The following is a 13836-nucleotide window of genomic DNA, read 5'->3' as shown; positions in this document are numbered from 1 at the left end:
ACGCAAAATTATGTAAGATTGGCGTCGAATGCGTTGAATTTAAGTAAGATCTACGCTAAATTCAACGCTAAATATGTAAGATCTACGCTAAAATTCAACGCTAATTATGTAAGATCTACGCCAAAATTCAACGCAAAATTATGTAAGATTAGCGTTGAGTGCGTTGAATTTATGTAAGATCTACGCTAAAATTCAACGCTAAATATGTAAGATCTACGCCAAAATTCAACGCGAAATTATGTAAGATTAGCGTTGAATGCGTTGAATTTATGTAAGATCTACGCTAAATTCAACGCTAAATATGTAAGATCTGCGCTAAAATTCAACGCTAATTATGTAAGATCTACGCCAAAATTCAACGCAAAATTATGTAAGATTAGCGTTGAATGCGTTGAATTTATGTAAGATCTACGCTAAAATTCAACGCTAAATATGTAAGATCTACGCCAAAATTCAACGCGAAATTATGTAAGATTAGCGTTGAATGCGTTGAATTTATGTAAGATCTACGCTAAATTCAACGCTAAATATGTAAGATCTACGCTAAAATTCAACGCTAAATATGTAAGATCTACGCCAAAATTCAACGCAAAATTATGTAAGATTAGCGTTGAATGCGTTGAATTTAAGTAAGATCTACGCTTAAGCGTAGATCTTACATAAATTCTACGCATTCAACGCCAATCTTACATAATTTTGCGTTTTTTAGCGTTGACACCTCGGACCGGGGAATTAGTATATTCCAATAGTATATCGACAATATTCCAATATTCAGTAATGAATCAGAGTGACATGAGGCCACTTTGTTAGCCAATTATGTACAGTATAAATCAATAAAGCATTTTTTCTTATAATAGGATGTGCATGATCCCAGGTTGAGGTGCCATCCTAAGTGACGTCTGATCATCCGAAGTCCAACGCACACGGTGTGTTCCCAGACCATAATTACAGGTCTGGGGATAGTCTGATCAGAGGTCATCTGACGCGCACAATCGTCTGGGCAATGGTCTGGGTTTCGTCTGGGCCATGGTTGCACAGTCGTCTGGCAATGGTCTGATCAGAGGTCACTTCCGGATGGGAATGGTATGATCAGAGATAGTTTTGGGCGCACATTTAGCTCACACGGTGTTTTTAGCGCATATTGGTCTGATCAGAGGTCACTTTCGTCTGGGATGGTCTGATCAGAGGTTAGTATCGTCTGGCACGGTCTCTGATCAGAGGTCAATTCCGAATAGCACCTCAATCTGGGATGTTTTGAGTTTTTCATAATGTTCATCGAATTTTCAGAATATAATGAAATTTTCGAATGGAGTTTTAAAACTTTGGCTGAGCATGAAGATGCTATTATAAGTTGAAGAGAAAATTGAATTAGCGTAAAAAAAAGAAAGCACTGGTTCTGATCGCAATTCGGTTTAATTGCAGTTATTGGGCGATGATAGAAATTGTTCAGTGCCAACCCTGAGGACGTATTTCACTTCGGTTAGTTCAGGTAGCCAATTATTCAGTAACTCGTAATTAAAGTGCCAGTGTACATGATTAAGTGCTCGAAAGTCAAAGCTCTGACCGATAAAGGCTCTTTTTTCTCTCACTATATGGGACAGCGGCCCTCCTTGACAGCGGCAGCTTTTCAGCTGAAGATCATCTCCTAAATGAAATTCAGAAATGAGAAGTTGTGGAATTTGGAACAGTGCCGCAGTTGGAATGTGAGCTGTGAACTGCATCAAAATAATAATTGATTATCACTTTTCTAATTAACCATAAATTTAGTGAAAAAATTTTTAATTGGTTATCGATTTTTTTCAAGTCCCAGCAGAAGATTTTTCATTCAATTGATAAACAGACAAAAAATTCATTATGTTCATGATAAATACAGAATTCAAGTTCATTATGTTCATACTCAATTCAGAATTTTACTATGAATTTTACTATGAAATGTCTAATAGGTGCCATGATCAGATCTCTGGTCATAGTAAAAATCATGGTCATAGTAAATGTTTATGATTCAGTACTGAATTGTTATGACACACAGATCTGGGCCGGAAAGCGAGGGCCGGCTGTCGCGCCCAACACGCAACGCGCGCGGAGCGCGCCCACCGGCCCGCCAGGGGCAACTTAAAATACGAGTATCCCAAAATTTTTCGGCTTACTTGACTACATTTCCAAAATTTGGCTCGCTTGCCTATCGGCTTGCTTGACCGCCACCAACTTCAGCATTGTCAAATTAGAGAAAATCCGTTTAAAAAGCAGCGACCGCAGCTTCATAGAAACGAAATTGTCACTCAAATAACTAGTATAATAGTCAGGTAAATATAAAAATCTTTTGAAAAATGATGCAACTCAAATTCAATTAACAATACCGTTTGTTGTCGAAATTGATCCGCATATGATCACTATAACAAACAGTAAGAGGAAAGTAATTCCTAGAAATAGTTCACCTAATCCAAATTCGATACAACTTTGAAACCGTTTCAAGAAATTCTGCAGATTTTTTGGTAACAAACTTGGTAACAAATCATTTTGTATATCATCGTTGGGTGGCTCGTCGTTAATGTTAGAAAACGTTATCTGTTTTTCATTTCGTTGTTTGAATCTGGCAACCAAGAACAGTCCAGGTAAGCCACAGGTCTTAACAGAAGTATAAACCCCGGCTATATTTGCAATGTCACTGAATCCACGTATCACAGAAGCAGGGATAATGATCGTATGCATATTAAAATGATCGTTGTTTGCACATGTCTTCTGATTGTCCACCTTTTTTCACCTTCCCCAAAACTGAGTTGCTTGATTTTGCGATAGACGTTTTCAGTGTAGTATCTGCATACAAACGGGGTTTAGACGAAGGATGCCGTAATTGATATCATGACTGCCACTCGGGCTGAAATAAAACACAGAATAAAACAGGTTTCAGTATATGCGATTAAATATAAGCATTTTTTTTATGTCAGTATAGATCAATTTTTATTCCAAAAAATACGTACGAAATGCTATGATGGCCTCTGATAATTTGACGGCCATTTCTTAGATACATTTATCAATTTATTATTGAAAAATTTCTGTTTTCAACATCTTTCCGCGCACATCTTACTTCTTTTCCGCATCTTCGTAGTTTTTTATTATACTTGCACAATTGTTGTGCAAGTATAGTTTTTTTTATTATACTATACTAGTTTTTTCGTAGGTTTTTTATTATACTATACTAGCACAATTCTTTGATAAAATTTTACATTTCCTACACTGCTCTTGTCGATATCCATTGTGCAGCTTGTTCATTGCACAGCTTGTCCACAGTTTTTCGTACATTTTTGACTAATGTTTCACCAAATTCTTTATAAAATTTCAACAACTTTAGCATCTTTTTGACACATTATTTCTTGCACTTTTTGTAATTGCATAATTAAATTATTTGTAACAATTTCATACAACTCATTGACATTTGCAGGAATTACAATACACACTTTCTAAACTTTTTCCTTCTCGCAATTTGAGATCTTCCAAACAAATTTTCTTGATTTTCAAATCACTCTTGTTCTCAATTTTTCAAAAAAAGATGAGGTATACAAAAAGTTGAGATTTGCACTGATTACGGTAGTTTTTGATTGAATTGGAGAGACGATACTAATTATGCGGTATTTTTGAAGAACTGGGCTGAAAGTGTTGATTGTACTTTTCAAAGTGTGGATCTGGTTGTAACAAATGTACTTAAAAACTCACTTGATGTAAAAAAATTGCGTTGTCTTGTGCGGCAAATAATTTTTCTGCAGATTTAATGACTAGAAGCAAAATTTTAACACATTTCGTATACAATTTCTACACTTTCAGTTAAATCTTTCAAAATTATTTGATTATTTGCTAGTACAAAGAGAATTAAAACCATTGCACAATAACTAACCAATGCTAATTTTGTTATGCTAAAAAACCGCAACAGTTATTATCAAAAATGAATGCATTTCAAATCCTCTACTTTTATGACCCTATCAACCGGCTTTGATCTCTTCTCATGTTGAGCAAATTCATCTGCTACAAACGATTTTTTGTTCCTCTAAAATGTTAGCGCTTAGAATGGCAACTCCCAGTGTTCAATCACATATATAGTTCTTGATTAGGGGTGAGTTATTATGTCTAATAAAAATTTCAGAACGTCTCAAATCTGCATAAAACGGCAGAAGGAATATTTTAAAAACAGACAATTTAAACAGAAATAAATCACTTTTTAAAGATAACGCTTAAAATATATTAGTGATTTCACATTTTTTCTCATGCGCATTCTGACATGAGAAACATAAATTAATGCTTTCTCTAGTTTCCATTTGTTTTGGTTTTTCTTGCCAGAACTGCCTTGAATTGCCTTGTCAAAGATAATTTCCAAGTCAGAATTGTCACAAAAGACCAGCGGTCAACAAATGCAGCAAAGAACAACATCAAATTGAAATAGAATTTTCTTATTTGCTGCACCAAAAAATTAACGCGTGGTGCCAAATTTTAGCGCTCAAATTTTAAGAAATTGTCAAATGATCAAAATTTTTTCTATGAAATTTAAACTGCTTACAATCGACATATGCCAAAACTTTTTTGGAACAGTTTTCAAAATTTTTCAGTTCATGCCAAAAAATGGGTGAAAAGAATACAAATTTTTACTGAACTCAATTTAGCCTCTAAATTCACCAGTTTTACGATTTCCCTTAATCAAATCATCAACAGACAATTTTGTTTGCCTTTGTGTGTTTTCAATAAAACATTTTGTGCAGAATTTTGACAGTCTCGTTTTATATACAGAGCTCATAAGTAGACAAAATTGATTGAAGCATGATTTTTTGAGAAATTTTTGCGACAAACTATTTTAAGCAATCCAACAGCCGGAACAAAATCTTTTTTAAAAATAGAATTGGATGTAAGTCGAGTTGTTTTGTAAAACATATGACCGATAAAAATGCCTCTCGTTTTGTATTGTAAAAGACAAATTAAACACTCTGGTCTTTAGGTCTTTTGATTCTTTTGACAGCCATTTCTCAAAAAAAAATTGTTGATCCCAGTTTATTCTCGTCTCTGTAGTTATCCCGGTCATTTTCCGATATTATTATTTTTGCTAAAGCGGGTTGCTTTTTTATGTAGTCATGCAAGGATCATATGAGATTCCAGGTCTATACCTCGACCACCTATGAAAAGCCTTTAAAAGTCTAGTGGGCGGAGGGGGTTATATTGACTAAAATTACAATATCGAGGTTACTAGTTAAAGTCGAGCTTCAGTCTTTTCATTGGTTGACCTAAAGTCTTTTCATAACCGAGAAAGTCTAGTTACGGTCTTTTCATAGGTCCATTGTTAGTCTTTTCATAAACAACAAATTCGATGATTCGTGTCATTTAGCAGTTATACAATGTAATTATCATAAACAAACTCTGAATTAATTGTAAGATATATATCTAACAATTCATTCAGAGTTTTTTCTTGATCATTGTATTGTACTACTGCCAAATAATAAAAATCATATATGACGTAGTATGACTCTAAAAACAAAGTATGATGATAATGTAGGAAATCATATCTTCCTAAGTCAATATCCGATCGAATATTGTATTCCCCGGGCAGAGGAATTTTGCCAATTATGTAAGATCAACGGTAACTAGCGTTGACAAATCGGAAAAATGACAGCAATATTCATACATAATTTTGCGTTGAATGCGTTGCATTTAGTCAATATTCGATCGAATATTGTATTCCCCGGGCCGAGGAATTTTGCCAAAATTATGTAAGATCAGCGGTAACTAACGTTGACAAGTTGGGAAATTCACCGCAGGTTTCTTACATAATTTTGCGTTGAATGCGTTAAAATTAACGTATATCGTACATATTTTGCGTTGAGTTTGGCGTAGATCTTACGTATTTTGCGTTGGATTTAGCGTAGATCTTACATATTTTGCGTTGAATTTAGCGTAGATCTTACATATTTTGCGTTGAATTTAAGGTTGATCTTACAAATTTCGCTTTGAATTTAGCGTTGATTTTACAAAAAGTGAACGCGTAGAGCTTCGGGTATCGGACTCCAAACACTGACCTACTGCTTAATTGTCTCCTCTTTTACCACTCTGCCACAGAAGCTTTCTTTCCTTAGGAACCGCACTCTTAACAAACCAGACTGTTTCGCATCACGTTTCACATGATTTTGGCGTTTCTAAGCGTAGACCTTACATATTTTTGCGTTGAATTCAGTTTAAATCTTATTCGATTTTTGTTCATTTTTTGCTCTACATTTCTCTCTTTTCAACTTTTTTCAGTTTCTCTTGCAAACAACCAGTTTCTGTTTTTTTTTGTTGAAAAATCGCAAAAAAAATGTGCCGGCCTACCTCATTTCATTTAGGGTCTACGCTGAATTCAACGCAAAATATGTAAGATCTGCGCTAAATTCAACGCAAAATATTTAAGTTTGGCGTTGAATACGTTGAATTTATGTAAGGTCTACGCTCTACGCTGAAGTGTTGATCTTACATAAATTCAACGCATTCAACGACAATCTTACATAATTTTGCGTTTTTAGCGTTGACAACTCGGCCCGGGTCGTGCGGACTGAAACTTATTAGCAGTCTACGTACCTATTGAAGCTACTACACTGTCAGGTCTACAATTGAGCAGAAAGTCGTCCTCCACTTGATCACCGAATGCCAGATAGCCAATACTTCCGACGAAAAAATATAACCCGAATGCCACTAAAAACACAGCCCAGATCACTTTGTACCAATGGCGTAATAACTTGTTCTCGCACACTGAAGCGTAAGTTATTACTTGAATCTCGTGCGCACTTAATCCAAACACTAAAATTGGTACTGCTCCCGCGAAATCTAGGAATGTTGATTTCCCTTCGCTGATGTCCGTTTCTGGCTAAAACGTCAAAATTGAGTAAGTTTTGTTTGCTTTCCTGTCCTAGTTCAGAAATTGTTGTTTGTCATTCTACAAAAATCGTCAATATGTTCGCATTTAGTTAGACAAAAAGTCAAAACTCTGTGGGTTTTTCCTTTGGCATCATCGGTTTGTTCGGTTTGTAAAAGTAAGAAAATCTTCGGTACGGTCAATTTCAAACCAATGGAAGCCATGAGAAAATGAAGTTTGTACTTGATTTCTCATGACACATCAAGACTCAGTGACTGCGATTCAATGAACCCAATTACCATTAACTCGAAAACGAACAAGATTTTATATTTGTGCAGCTGTATTTATAAATGAGCTAAAAAAGAAAGGCAGTCATTTTCCGTTGTTTTTCTGACAAAAGTTGTCTTTAAGAGGTAAGTTTGAAACTCTTGCTATTAGAAAATTATCGTAAAATTTCAATACATTATAGACAACAAAAATCAAATTTTGCATGACAAAAATTAACATTTTTTTCCATTTAAACCGAACTTATCGAGTACAAGAAAATAAACATATCAAGGAATGCTTACGTTTGAAACAGATCATGCCGAACGAACTATACATGCCGACGGTTTTCTACGTGAGGAGCCAGCCATACCGAAAAATTATTGCGTCGTTTTTGTTCCATCCTCTTGAATAGTGTATTTTGTCCCGACCATCTTTCCCTCCTTACAAAATTATAGCCCCCTATGGTATGATTAGGGTAATAGGGGTCTTTACATAATTTTACTGAAGATTTCATGGGACAGTTTTGTTGTTCTGATGTAGCTTGTAAATTTTGGAGTGTATTTCTAAAAAATCATATTGTTGTAACTTCTGAAAGGAGATTTATAGATCATTTTTTGGCGCTATTAGTTTTATAAACAAGAATCCAATGGATATACGTTCACAATGAAATTATTAGTTGTTTTATGGTTGCAGAACGTTTTCCTTCATTCCCCATCAGCCAATTTTTTTAAAAAATTTACGTTCAATTGAGCTCAATATATATTTTTTATTATATACTTTTGTCGATCTGCAGGCCAAGGGTGGATAACAACAGTTCGTGACGTTTCAAACAGAAATCGGCAAAATATCAGCAAAAAATCGATAAACATTTTGTTTTTTTAGAAAAAAAATAAGAATAAATTCAACAAAATATGCTTTTTTCTAATTTAGTATTAAAATTCAGAAAATTTTCATGTCATAAAAGAAATTATTTTGACATTTTCATCCTTATTCAGAAAGAGCAGCCAGTATCATCTCTAGCAGCTTTGTTTTTGTCTTTGAAAAATTTTGCGGCTCTCTATAAGCTGTGCTCATAATTGGAGTTATCCAATTTCTTAAAGAAAAAAAACAAAAACCCAGTGCAGATCTGGTAGGAAAAAATAATAAAATTCTAAAAATGTTCTTATGATTTTTTCTCGAGAAAAATTTAAAAATTTTTAATTTGGGCTGTTTCTTATGTTGAATTCGTACTATTGTAAAACTGCATGATGTCTGGTCTGCTACTTGATCGGTTTTTGCCAACTCAATTAAAATTTGTGTTTTCAAAAATATCAACTTGCTCGTTCTTGCTGTGTTCTAGATATATCACTATTGGTCACTTGCTGAAATAATTTGGTTCAACAAACTTCTTTTTCAACGGTCAAAAAAAGCAAACGTGGCGTGAACTAATCATTCTAATAGACGCACATAGGATTAATCAAAATTTTTAAGATAAAGACAAGCCTGTTGCTTTTCACAAACCGATTTCGCCCATTGGGATCATCAAGGCAGTTTAGTTGATCCACTGACACCAGCAAAAACAGCATTTGGCTTGTTCTTACTATTATTTGAATACTTTTGATGTTTTAAAAATTTCTTGTTTTTCATGACGAGTTCAATGGTCTGAAATTATAGCAAATTTTTCTACTTTGAATAACTTTAATCCATGGTGTTTTTTACACGCAGAAAAAGTTCATTGATCTTTTAAAATCGTGCATATTTCTCAAGACTCTAATTGGTACAAAATTCATTACACAATTTATTATGCAGCCAAACTCGAGGCAAGTAAATACAGTTTTCGCAAAATTGAAGACCAAAAAAAACATCTTGTTAATTTGTTCCAATTGAGCGATGATTGGTTGAGGACGGTTTTTTAATTCCTTAGCCAAGGGGGCGTGTTAATGGGTGGATTCAAATAATCACGATTGCTAACATGAAGATTTGAAGTTAGTTATCGTGTCTTCCTACATACCTTGTTAGAGTTTTTCTCGCCTATGTAAATGAAAACTGACAAAATGACGATTGAGGTAGAACTGATACAGGTAAGAATTCCAGGTATCTGCAGCATGTTGATTTTCCTAGGAATTAAGAAAGGTAGAGCCAGAGTAATGCATGCCAGTATGCTTAGGAAGCGATACAGATCATAATTTTCGTCAAATAAATCTCAGCCAATCCAAAGTTCGAACAAAGTTTGAAAATGGTCTGCAAAAAACGTTATTTGTACCAGCATTGAAACGTAACACTGTACCACGTTGCCTCCCATGTAAATATTTGATAACATTTTTGAATTTAGAATTTTTTCACACATCTCGTAAGCAAACCGACAATTTGCTTCATCCGCTAATTTTGCTGAAACAATCAGTAAAAGGAAAACTGTTGTACTACTTGTATGTGGAATTTCTGGCAATGTGTAGACAGAAATGTGTATACAGCAAACTTTACATCAAAATATGCATTTTTATTTTTAAAAAATAACAAAATTTTAATCTTTCTGTTCGCCCTATAAAAACTTTTTTGGTTTGAAATACCCTCCCATTTCTCAGTCAAGTACACATACATACATACCTAATACAGCCATGCTGGTCCCATTTGCAATTGCTACAAAAGTGAGTAGAATAAGAGATGGCAGTACTCCTCCACTGATTTTGACAACATATGGCAGAGAGAGAATAGATGCTCCGAACATCGTGTTCAACACAATCAGGCCTCCGCCCACATACGAGAGATCTAAAGACGCGCCATAAACGAAAATGTTTTATGCAGATATATAGATTCTTTTGCATTTGAGAAAGATAACAATAATTTAATTACCCTCAGTTTTCGCTGTTTTCAAGAGCAGAATCATTCATAACATTAGAACAGTTTTAATCTATTTTATTTTAACTGCCTACTTAAATATAAGTTCACTATAAACAAATATCTTAATTAAAAATATAGGCTGAGTTAAAAGTAAAATTAAGGAATAGATGATTACTTCTGGCGAAGTTAGGCAGATTTAATGAGACGAAATTTAGTCTTTCATGTTATCTGTTGAGGCAATTTTTCGTGATGACTTTCGTTCGCAAGCCATGCAGAAAATACATATAGCTCTGCTGACCTGCCGTGGAACAATTTTGTGTTTAAATGAAATTCAAGCGATGCATTTAATTTATTTTTGATTCTCAAAATTTGTTTGTTTTCATTAGCACCAATGCTTCAACCATAAATCTTGAATTCTTAACACTTTTAACACAAAAAGTGGGTTTTTGATTACATGGACGAGCGTCATAATAAAGTCTGCCTATATGAACGAGCTTCCTAGTCAAAGTCTGCCTAATTTCTGATCATTAACGAGCTAAAGTCTGATCATTAACGAGCTGAAGTCTGATCATTAACGAGCTAAAGTCTGATCATTAACGAGCTAAAGTCTGATCATTAACGAGCTAAAGTCTGATCATTAACGAGCTAAATTCTGACCATTAACGAGCTGAAATCTGATCATTAACGAGCCAAATTCTGACCATTAACAAGCTAAATTCTGACCATTAACGAACTAAATTCTGATCATTAACGAGCTAAATTCTGACCATTAACGAGCTAAATTCTGACCATTAAGAAGCTAAATTCTGACCATTAACGAGTTAAATTCTGATCACTAAAGAGCTAAATTTTGACCATTAACGAGCAAAATCTGATCAAAAACGAGCTAAAGTCTGATCATTAACGAGCTTAATTCTGATCATTAACGAGCTAAATTCTGATCATTAACGAGCTAAATTCCGATCATTAACGAGCTAATGTCTGATCATTAACGAGCTAAAGTCTGATCATTAACGAGCTAATGTCTGATCATTAACGAGCTAAATTCTGATCATTAACGAGCTAAATTTCGATCATTAACAAGCTAAATTCTGCTCATTAACGAGCTCAATTCTGACCATTAACGAGCTAAAATCTGATCATTAACAAGCCAAATTCTGACCAATAACGAGATAAATTCTGACCAATAACGAGCTCAATTCTGATCATTAACGAGCTAAACTCTGACCATTAACGAGCTAAATTCGGATCATTAACGAACTAAAGTCTGATCATTAACGAGCTAAATTTCGATCATTAACAAGCTAAAGTCTGATCATTAACGAGCTAAATTCTGATCATTAACGAGCTAAATTCCGATCATTAACGAGCTAAAGTCTGATCATTAACGAGCTAATGTCTGATCATTAACGAGATAAATTCTGATCATTAACGAGCTAAATTTCGATCATTAACAAGCTAAACTCTGCTCATTAACGAGCTCAATTCTGACCATTAACGAGCTAAAATCTGATCATTAACAAGCCAAATTCTGACCAATAACGAGATAAATTCTGACCAATAACGAGCTCAATTCTGATCATTAACGAGCTAAACTCTGACCATTAACAAGCTAAATTCGGATCCTTAACGAACTAAAGTCTGATCATTAACGAGCTAAATTTCGATCGTTAACAAGCTAAAGTCTGATCATTAACAAGCTAAATTCTGATCATTAACGAGCTAAATTCCGATCATTAACGAGCTAAAGTCTGATCATTAACGAGCTAAAATCTGATCAAAAACGAGCTAAAGTCTGATCATTAACGAGCTTAATTCTGATCATTAACGAGCTAAATTCTGATCATTAACGAGCTAAATTCCCATCATTAACGAGCTAAAGTCTGATCATTAACGAGCTAAAGTCTGATCATTAACGAGCTAATGTGTGATCATTAACGAGCTAAATTCTGATCATTAACGAGCTAAATTTCGATCATTAACAAGCTAAATTCTGCTCAATAACGAGCTCAATTCTGACCATTAACGAGCTAAAATCTGATCATTAACAAGCCAAATTCTGACCAATAACGAGATAAATTCTGACCAATAACGAGCTCAATTCTGATCATTAACGAGCTAAACTCTGACCATTAACGAGCTAAATTCGGATCATTAACGAACTAAAGTCTGATCATTAACGAGCTAAATCTCGATCATTAACAAGCAAAAGTCTGATCATTAACGAGCTAAATTCTGATCATTAACGAGCTAAATTCCGATCATTAACGAGCTAAAGTCTGATCATTAACGAGCTAAAGTCTGATCAAAAACGAGCTAAAGTCTGATCATTAACGAGCTTAATTCTGACCATTAACGAGCTAAATTCTGATCATTAACGAGCTAAAGTCTGATCATTAACGAGCTAACTTCTGACCACTAACGAGCTAAATTCTAATCATTAACAATTTAAATTTTGACCATTAAGGAGCTAAATTCTGACCATTAACGAGTTAAATTCTGATCATTAAAGAGCTAAATTTTGACCATTAACGAGCAAAATCTGATCAAAAACGAGCTAAAGTCTGATCATTAACGAGCTTAATTCTGATCATTAACGAGCTAAATTCTGATCATTAACGAGCTAAATTCCGATCATTAACGAGCTAATGTTTAATCATTAACGAGCTAAAGTCTGATCATTAACGAGCTAATGTCTGATCATTAACGAGCTAAATTCTGATCATTAACGAGCAAAATTTCGATCATTAACAAGCTAAATTCTGCTCATTAACGAGCTCAATTCTGACCATTAACGAGCTAAAATCTGATCATTAACAAGCCAAATTCTGACCAATAACGAGATAAATTCTGACCAATAACGAGCTCAATTCTGATCATTAACGAGCTAAACTCTGACCATTAACGAGCTAAATTCGGATCATTAAAGAACTAAAGTCTGATCATTAACGAGCTAAATTTCGATCTTTAACAAGCTAAAGTCTGATCATTAACGAGCTAAATTCTGATCATTAACAATCTAAATTCCGATCATTAACGAGCTAAAGTCTGATAATTAACGAGCTAAAATCTGATCAAAAACGAGCTAAAGTCTGATCATTAACGAGCTTAATTCTGATCATTAACGAGCTAAATTCTGATCATTAACGAGCTAAATTCCGATCATTAACGAGCTACAGTCTGATCATTAACGAGCTAAAGTCTGATCATTAACGAGCTAATGTCTGATCATTAACGAGATAAATTCTGATCATTAACGAGCTAAATTTCGATCATTAACAAGCTAAACTCTGCTCATTAACGAGCTCAATTCTGACCATTAACGAGCTAAAATCTGATCATTAACAAGCCAAATTCTGACCAATAACGAGAGAAATTCTGACCAATAACGAGCTCAATTCTGATCATTAACGAGCTAAACTCTGACCATTAACGAGCTAAATTCGGATCATTAACGAACTAAAGTCTGATCATTAACGAGCTAAATTTCGATCATTAACAAGCTAAAGTCTGATCATTAACGAGCTAAATTCTGATCATTAACGAGCTAAATTCCGATCATTAACGAGCTAAAGTCTGATCATTAACGAGCTAAAATCTGATCAAAAACGAGCTAAAGTCTGATCATTAACGAGCTTAATTCTGATCATTAACGAGCTAAATTCTGATCATTAACGAGCTAAATTCCGATCATTAACGAGCTAAAGTCTGATCATTAACGAGCTAAAGTCTGATCATTAACGAGCTAATGTCTGATCATTAACGAGCTAAATTCTGATCATTAACGAGCTAAATTTCGATCATTAACAAGCTAAATTCTGCTCAATAACGAGCTCAATTCTGACCATTAACGAGCTAAAATCTGATCATTAACAAGCCAAATTCTGACCAAT

The 13836-nt window shown here is 34.3% G+C and overlaps 1 protein-coding gene across 1 annotated transcript; it reads right to left on the bottom strand.

Moving 5' to 3' along the window:
• Positions 1 to 2379: 2379 nt before the first annotated feature.
• Positions 2380 to 9265, bottom strand: LOC142354413 (sodium-coupled neutral amino acid transporter 7-like). The gene is made up of 3 exons (XM_075406696.1): positions 9117 to 9265; positions 6586 to 6871; positions 2380 to 2875 (listed from the first exon to the last, which is right to left on the bottom strand). Exons 1-3 carry the CDS (start codon positions 9210 to 9212, stop codon positions 2832 to 2834), a joined length of 426 nt encoding a protein of 141 aa, XP_075262811.1. The 5' UTR covers positions 9213 to 9265; the 3' UTR covers positions 2380 to 2831.
• Positions 9266 to 13836: the final 4571 nt, after the last annotated feature.

Source organism: Convolutriloba macropyga, chromosome 15, assembly GCF_964194025.1.
Source record: "Convolutriloba macropyga chromosome 15, txConMacr16.3, whole genome shotgun sequence".
In the NCBI taxonomy this organism is placed as follows: domain Eukaryota; kingdom Metazoa; phylum Xenacoelomorpha; order Acoela; family Convolutidae; genus Convolutriloba; species Convolutriloba macropyga.
The sequence above is the reverse complement of the archived record's forward strand: the minus strand, read 5'-3'. Positions and strand labels throughout refer to the sequence as shown.